The following is an 8,566-nucleotide window of genomic DNA, read 5'->3' on the forward strand; positions in this document are numbered from 1 at the left end:
ATAATTCTGAACTCTCATCACATCATTTTGGCATTGGCTTTGAAGTTTGGCTTATTTAAAATCATAATGAGATGAAACTTATAAAAATCATAGCTATGATTAACACGTCATAATTGAAAGACCAAAGCTCAAAATGATAATTGATAGTGAAATATACTAATTTATTTATTTTATTTAGACAGGCAGTAATGGGCTTCCCTACAGTTACAAGAGAAAGTCTTGCATTTAAGCCTGCAAGTAGTTTATTAACATCAACAATACTGTAAGTAACAAAAGTAATTAAGTATTTACTATACAGAGTGGTTCAGTCCAGGAGCGATATTACTTAAACACGTGAGTAGTTATTAGTGATGCATTAACTTGTAAATGGGAACAACGAGCACTGCTGCTCTCAGACTGACCAATCAGCGGGCCTCAAACAGAAGAAAGCGGGCCGACACTGATTGATCTCCTGGTGCAGAAGCTCCGTCCTGATGCAGACTGATAACCTTCATCACTCAGACCTCACCAACCATCTTAGTGATTATCGGAAAGAATTGCCGCCATGTTTTATTACCCGACAGTTTTAAAGCGTCATACAGGATGTTTCTCTACAATCTGGTGAGTAATAATCTGGAGCTGTACACTTAATATTCACCTGTAAGCAGGCATTTCGATTGGTTACAAGTAGCTATAATACGACATAAAAAACCCCCACTGCTTTCACAAGTTTACTTAAGTTTCACAAGGTAGACCTTTTCTCCGAGCAACATGAAAAGTAATTTTACACATGAAATATGTTGTTGGATGCTTTAATTTACTGCAGAACAGTAACATGCTCATTGAACGTTCTTATAATACACACCTGCTAAGTTATTAGCATCTGCAGCTATCACACAACTGTAGTGGACTTAGACTAAATACATGAATATTTTCCCCAGAAATACAGAATCAAATTAAATAGGCTCCAGAAAAATGCCTCAGTATTTCATGTAAGGGCTCGTCTGAATAAGTCTATTTAATAACTCTCCACACAGGGGTATTAACTGTATTATTATCTATCAGAATTGATTGTGTTTCTTTTGATTGAGGTTTCTTTTTTATTTTTTTTTTTAGACCTGCTTAGAACCTCTGCTGGTTTGTTATCTAAGAGCTGACCTGTTCTGAACTTATTCGAAGACCATCATCTCTCAAAAGTCAGACACACCTTCATCATAAAATCAAAGATGCTTAAATTAAGTTAATGTCTCAACCCTCCTTTATTCTCAGGGGACAGGACATTTCAGTAAATCACCCGATAACTTTTAAAAACCCAGATTCCAGCTTCTCCACCAAATGATCCAGACACACTTCTGTTGGGCCCAGAGTGCAGGTGCATCTCTGGCAAAGAAAACAAATATGTGGCCGCATGTAGCTGTAGCCTAAACAACACACTGAAGTGTTTGAAGTCCGCTTTAAAGAATCAACAGCTTTGAAGCTGAGGTCAAAGGTCACATGGAGAAGACAGGTGCTGGTGGGTTTGGAGTTATTTGATGTGTTTCTTCATTTTCCCAATGAAAATTTTGCAGTGAACAAAATTAAGCAGTGATAGATGATGTTGTAACTAAGAACATTTACTCAAGAACTTTGCTTTTGAGCTATTTGTTACTTGAGTTTTTGACTTTAGACCTTCTCTTCCTGACACTTTGGAGGCAAATTTTGTATTTTTGTATAATTTTTTTCTGTACTGTTTTATTGTAGATAATAGAAGATAGCAAGACAATAATACAGATTTGTTTAGAACAAAAACACAACATTTCTGCACTTCCCCAGATGGGATTATTTCATTTCAAACAGGTTAAGGCAACTTTTTGCACTGGTTTCATTGGTGCATTTTATACATGCATTTATATACTGATCTACATTTGAATTTAATTGCTTTACCAATTACGAATTCTAGAATATTAAAACACGTTGTACTTTTATACCCTGATGAGTAAAACATTACAGCCCTGTGTGTGTTTCAGGCTTGTTGCTACGAAAGGCATCAGAGTTTCGCGCCGGGATTTCCTAAAAGTCAACGTCAAGAGCACCTGGTAAGTTATCATACCAGTACTATCACCTACTGGGCCGAACTTTGTCGAGTTACGAAAAATCTAATGTCCGTACAGCGATGACATCATGGACTACGTGCTGGAGCAGGTCCCGCCGCCTCGGCCCGGTCTGCCACGACCTCGCTTCTCCCTCTACCTCTCCTCCCAGCTCCAGTATGGTGTCATCGTCGTCTACCACCGACAGTGTGCCATTCTCCTGGGTAAAAATGAACAACCTGGTAAATTGTCAACACTTGTGAGGAAGGAGATGCTGACACAAATGTGTTCGCTCTTGACGTTGTGTCCTTCCAGAGGAGCTTCAGTCCGTTGTGGGCCAGCTGCTGAAACAGAGGACGTCACAGAAAATTGATCTCGATGACCAAAGCAGGTGAGAACAGCTGCTCGCGGCAGCTGCTCACACATTTGTTTGAACCTGTGACACAAAACAACTCCCGTTTCTCACCTCTTCACCTCCTGTTATCTCTCAGGCAATCTCTGGAGAACCCTGATGCCCTGTCTTTCATGGAGGAGACAGAAGGAGCTCCAGACCCTTTATTTGGGGTGATGTACATGAAGGATGCTATGCCCAGTCCAACTAAACTGATAGAGGTACCTAAATAGACACACATGGAGAGCTATATAGTGGAGATACAGCTGAATATACTCTAAACATGATAGAAATACGTCTCTTCTGCCTGTTCCGTGTCTCTCAGATGACTCGAGACTATTTGAGAGAGGCTTCTCCTGAACATCCCGAACTGACCAGTCCAGCTGCTCCTGATGCTGCTGCTCCGCTAGAAAGTGGTAGGATGACTTGATGCACCGTGATGACATAAAACTAGTTAATACAGGTAGAGATGGGATGAAAGGGAGGCGTCTTTGCACAGCAACATGCAGACCCTACATGTTTCCATGAAACAATTTAACACAAATATACACACACACAAAAAAGAACACTAAAAGGTTCATGCTTATAGAGATTTACAAATTTGACAGAAGAATGCTCCCTCAGGCTCTACCTAATGACTTTATCCATTTATTCGCGAGACAGACTAACAGACATTAGAAGAATCTTACCTCTGTGGATGATGCAGCGGTGTCAGGAAGTGTAGCTGGGGTTCGCTCAGCAGAGGAGAGCGCTCTAATGGCAGCTTGATTAGCTGCGTCCTCTCCTGCTGATTTCTGCGTGTGTAGCTGTTGGAATTGTTGTTTTTTTCGTTGATCTAGTTCCTGTTTCTCACGCAGGCATCACGGCGTCTCCGGACACCATCACTCTGAGAGAGACGGAGCCTGTCACTCTCCCTGTTGCCGAGGTACAGCTGTCAAAAGAAGCTCTTACAAAGACATTCATGCTTCTGATTTCCTCTGGCATCCGTCTTCTCTTATTCTTCTCTCTGCTAGTTTGAGGGTGTGGAGCTCATCGATCAGCATCCAGAGACCATTGACTTTCTCTTGGCCCAAACTGATGGATTTACAGAAGGTGTGAGGCTTAACTACTAGCTCCTTTTTAATCTCATGAGACAACAGGGAAAAGGAAGTGGTAGTTGTGTTTCTTCTTCCTCTACCCTTTGTTAAACATTAAACAGGGGATCTGGAGGTACCGAGGGAAGGCGTGACACATGGAGAGGAAGAGATGGAGATGGAAAGGGGCGAAGGAGAGGCAGAGTTGGTTAAAGACGCGACCAAAGAGCTCACAGGATCCACTATTGAGTAAATCATCCAGATGTAACCGAAAACATCAGCACATGCACATCCGCACAAGCGCACACTGACCGTGTTTTCCGCCCGTATCAGATTACAGCCCACAACTCTCCCCAGTGAAGACGCCATGTTGCTACCGGAGGAGGAGCCAGGCTCGTCAGAGGTGAAGCCTGGAACCCCAGCAGACCAGCTGACCCCCGTTTCTGTGCCTGTCCTCCCTTCCCCGCCATCTGCATCAAAGGAAGGCCAAAGACCGGGTCTGGAGTCAGAGGTGCCAGCAGTGTTGCTAGACTGGTTTGATGTTTTCCAATCCCTGTAACTGCTCAAAATCCACCCATGCTGATTAGAAAAAAAAACACCCAAATATTATCTAGAATAAACAATACAAATGAATGTTTTGACAAAAACAAGAAAAATGTGGATCATCACAGCACAACATCACAACAATTCAAGTTGTCAACTCCACTAGAGGGCAGATTGGAGAAGTATAACAAGGAAAACACACGTACATTAAACACACATACATTAAAAATGCGTAAACACATAAACAGAAAGTCGCATTAATAAAAGGAGTCTTACATTTTCATTACCCGTTAAGCCTGCAGTAGTAGAAACACTGATGAATAATTAACAGCGGTTGTTCAGTTAAGGCCATCAAGCTTTCACCTGTGATCATGAATTATTTATACATTATTATGAAATGGATTGTGGTCCAGTGGTTGAAGGTCTGTAGGTGGGACTAAATGAAAGTGTTGAGTACAAAGAAATGTAACACCAGGAACAGGGATTGTTTTACAACCTGGCAATCCGAAACTTCTTGCTCTCAGTTTATATCTTATCTAAAAGCATTAAAAACCCATTAGTTACAACTGATTAACACACAGTGAAAGGTGCCTTTTTATAAAGTGGCACCCAGATTACATTTGACAGCTGGAGGAAATTTCTAGTGTATTAACTTCACTCTACCTTCACCTCTCCCAGGATGCTCCTCCTGCTGAGGTGGAGACCAGGAGGAGGAGAAGGAGGAGGCAGTTGATCTTCTTCGACCCGGTGACGCAGCTCCCCGAGGAGACGCTGCGGGAGCAGATCGACAACCCTCAGGTTGAAACCGGACGTCTGCTCCTCGCGCCGCCTTCCTCTCACAGGACGCGACCTGCTGCTGAGCTCCTCGACAACCCCTGCACCTGTCAGTAACACACCTGTAAACAGAAGGAAGACAGCAGTGCACCCGAAACCAGCCAGCTAAATCAGTTAAAGGCTGTGTTCGCTCACACAGGTGTTTTCTATCAGTCTGGCTGACTCAACCTCTGGTCGTGTTGAAGCTGGGTTGCTATAATGATGTGTCACCAAACTGCTAATGATCCTTTTATTCACAGGAGACATTTTGACATGACGCGGATGTGAATGATGAAATTAATGAATTCCATTTAGCTGCTTCAGTTTTGATTGCTCCTGCTGGCTCACTGTAACATTGTCGAGGCTTACTGTGACACTGGAATAGAAATGAGGCGTCGCTAATGAGCTGCACAGTCTTCTGATGAGATCTAATCAGGAAACATGAGTGAAAACACCTGTGTGGGAGGACTGTGTTCTGGAGTGTGTTCTGGCATTATAGTGTTTCAGAATTAGTCTCTGTGCAAAGAACAAACACAAAACTCATGATTATTGATGTTTTAAAGGTGCATTATGTGGGATCCGAGGGCAGAAATGCAATATGTTATTCATAATTGTGACAAACAAAACAAACACTGGCTCTAGAGAGGGCCTCCTTTTGTGTGATTAGACGAGAGTTTCTTGGTTGCAACCACATGCCTGGGTCCCACTAAATTCTACACACTGGTCCTTTAATTGTGGGGCTTTACATGAAGTATTAATCTTACCTGTAATCTGTAATATGTATTCAATGTTAACAAGGTTAACCTGATGTTTAGCATGTTTGTTGACTGTGATGGCATACTAGCATTTGCTAATTATCATGCCCAAACTGCAGGTGAGACTGAGAATCTGATTTATTATTTTTTTTATATTACAGTTGTCAGTGGTGATTCAAACTGCAAATCTGTGGAATTCAGCACAATACATGATATATAGTATTCATTGAAGATTACAAAGATTGTTTTTGAGCAAAAATAAACAAACATAATACATTTAAACAGCCTAAAATAATACTGCTTCTACTGCAAAACTTCATTTGACTCTCCATCGGCATGGGTTTGAGTAGATAACGACTGATCTTTCAACTCATCCTTCAAACCACTTGGTGATCTCTCTATACCATTATTTATCATATGCAGATCTAAAATGTAAACAAACATCAGCTTTATGTCAGCTTTTTTCTGGGTCGACTTCTATTTTCATGGATGTGACTCAGGTAACCTTTTCATAAATAAACCTCAAAGCCATTTTTTCCCCTGCAGTCTTGCCTGGAGAGGTGCTGTCTTTATGGAGACGGGCTGCGACCGTGACGCCTCTGTCAGGCTCGGACCTGCAGGTCGGGGAGCGAGGGGCCGAGTCCACTGACTCTGAGAAGGAGAGAGAGATGGTCGAGGCAGCTGAAGCAGCCGAGGCGGCCGAGAGAGAGACGGAGAGACTTGAGTTCAGCTCCAAGGAGGTGTGGCAGCATGTTTGTTGATGTGGATGTCTGTGAAGTCGCTTTATTGCTGGGAGAAACATCACAGAATGAAAAACTATGAGTGCGTGTGCGTCTGTGTGTGAACACAGGTCCCCAGAGATGTGGCAGAATCTGAGATGATGATGGAGTTTTCAGGTAAACCTTGAGTAAAAACACACGATGCTGCACTGAGGAGGAGGAGGAGGAGGAGGGGGCAGCTCGTTTGTGTTTAACTGGGAGTGAAATTGTCGCCCTCAATGTGTTTTGCTGCAGCTGCGTTCAGCGGTCTGTGTGGGGAGGCTCGGGTCAGAGGTTGGGGTTAGGCATGTATCACTTATGGCTAGGGGTTACAACAAGCCTCCAGGGAATAAGCCAGCGTCCACAAATGTGTGTGTGCAGGTCACGGTTCTCTGCCACTGGAGGGCTCCGATCAAAGGGAGGCGTCTCGAGAGATCTCCCCCATGTTCACACCCGAGACAGAAAGGTACGTAACACGCAACATTTTATTGACTGTAAACATGTCAAATTCTATGAATACAGTAAATAGTAACAGATATGGCATCTTCTTTGATACCGCTGAAGTCACCAGACTCAAACCCTCAAATTTGTTCAGAGAAACTCTATAAACTTTGTGAAACTATCTGTGTGTTCTTTTTAATTTGGTTTGTGTGTTGCGTTGTGTGTGTGTGTGTGTGTGTGTGTGTTGTCAGATCTCCTGTCTCCAGGTCTGTTTCTACACTGCAGGACATCCCAGAGGTGCTGGAGGAGTTGCTGGAAGCGCCTGCAGCAGAGTCTCCTAGGTAAAGACAGCGAACGCAAAGAATCAGTAGGTGAAACTCAGAGCTGAGCGGTGCGGTTTGGAGGCAAACATCATTGTGTGTGCGTTCAGGCTGCTGCAGGAGTTGGCCGGACGTGAACAGACACCTGTGCTTTTTCAGTCTCTCCTGCCGCCAGAGGTCGACCGCAGAACTGTCAGCAACATTTTTCAGAGGCTCCTGGGTGAGGCTTCAGTTTCAGTCTTCATTGAATCATCCCATCACTCATGTTGAAATCTTGTTAATGTTGGGGGATCAACACCAAAGGAAGCTCTTTAATCAATATGTGGCGGTCTGAGCTAACGATTCAAATGTCTCGCCTCATGTACCATAATTCATAGAAAAATAACTTAATATTGGTCATTAAACCAGTTTAGTTTTGTTGACTTTTCCCCCTTTATCTTTCGGTGTGGTTTCCATTACTAAGTGGATGTTTTAAGCTCAATGTCTGTTTCTTGTCTGTAGAGAATCTATCGGCCAGAAAGTTAGACGCGGAGCAGGACGAGCCATACGGCGACATATTGATTTTACCTGGGCACGACTACGAGGAGGGGCAGCCGACATCGTAACGCGTCCACGGTCACTCAGGTCCTCACGAGCCTCCGAAACAAACATCATTGTTCAGCCTGATAGTAGTTTGTCTGTTTCCGACGTTGCCTGTGTTCACTTAAAACATTATATAACAAAAAGTTTTAGAAGTCTGGGGGCTGCAACGATCACTTTCATGGTCGATTAATCCGTCGACTGATTTCTCAATTACATGATTAGTTGGTTGGTTTAGAAAGTGACAGAAAGTGGTTTAAATTGATGATCAGTGTTTCCCAGATGTTGTTTAATGTCTTCATATCAGGGAATATTCACATTTAAGAAGCTCAAAGAGATTTTAGACGTTTATTTTGTTTAAAAAAAAAAAAATACTCAAACCAATTAATTGTTTATCAAAATAGTCTGCGATTAATGTAATAGTTGGCAGCTAATCGATTAATTGTTGCAGCTCTGTAGAAATCAGATGTTTTGTCACTGACTAGATAGTGGTTTGTTTGTTACTGGTTTGTCTTGTTGACCTGTTTGAGTTCATTTATTATTATTTACCTGTTTTATGTAATGAAATGTCTGGTTTTACATAATTGTTCCCTTTTGCTACAGGTTTTATTAACTAAATGAGATTTACGATGAACATTTTAACTGTTTTTATAGTTTTAATATTTTTATAAAGACGTTTCCTTGTGTTCCTTTGCACTGAAATGAACGACAAAACGTGCTCCCCCCTCTGTTCAAGTCACGTCTCTGTGACCTACAAAATAAAAGCTTGATCGGAGCCGCGTCGGTTATTTCTGTAAGGAGAGCATGCACTGTATATTGAAAGGTATGCGTGGCGTGCAGAGCAG

General features: G+C 42.4%; 1 protein-coding gene and 1 long non-coding RNA gene across 4 annotated transcripts; one reads left to right on the forward strand and one right to left on the reverse strand.

Annotated features, from left to right (window-relative positions):
• The first annotated feature begins 365 nt into the window (after positions 1–365).
• Positions 366–8,496, forward strand: LOC119006761 (meiotic recombination protein REC8 homolog). 2 transcript variants are annotated; one of them, XM_037075814.1, is made up of 17 exons: positions 366–600; positions 1,986–2,054; positions 2,130–2,272; positions 2,364–2,439; positions 2,540–2,660; positions 2,765–2,855; positions 3,297–3,364; positions 3,453–3,531; positions 3,638–3,761; positions 3,846–4,023; positions 4,734–4,938; positions 6,170–6,363; positions 6,474–6,519; positions 6,763–6,847; positions 7,074–7,163; positions 7,302–7,362; positions 7,644–8,496. In XM_037075814.1, the coding sequence occupies exons 1-17, from the start codon at positions 545–547 to the stop codon at positions 7,665–7,667; spliced, it is 1,710 nt and encodes a 569-aa protein (XP_036931709.1). In that variant the 5' UTR covers positions 366–544; the 3' UTR covers positions 7,668–8,496. The 2 variants fall into 2 exon arrangements, with proteins under 2 accessions (XP_036931709.1, XP_036931708.1); XM_037075813.1 differs by having other exon boundaries at positions 372–600; positions 7,253–7,362.
• Positions 2,248–3,285, reverse strand: LOC119006764. 2 transcript variants are annotated; one of them, XR_005070882.1, is made up of 3 exons: positions 3,129–3,285; positions 2,515–2,664; positions 2,248–2,389 (listed from the first exon to the last, which is right to left on the reverse strand). It is a non-coding gene; the product is annotated as an uncharacterized LOC119006764 (long non-coding RNA). The 2 variants fall into 2 exon arrangements; XR_005070883.1 differs by having other exon boundaries at positions 2,267–2,392.
• Positions 8,497–8,566: the final 70 nt, after the last annotated feature.

This window comes from Acanthopagrus latus, chromosome 17 (genome assembly GCF_904848185.1).
Source record: "Acanthopagrus latus isolate v.2019 chromosome 17, fAcaLat1.1, whole genome shotgun sequence".
Taxonomy (NCBI): domain Eukaryota; kingdom Metazoa; phylum Chordata; class Actinopteri; order Spariformes; family Sparidae; genus Acanthopagrus; species Acanthopagrus latus.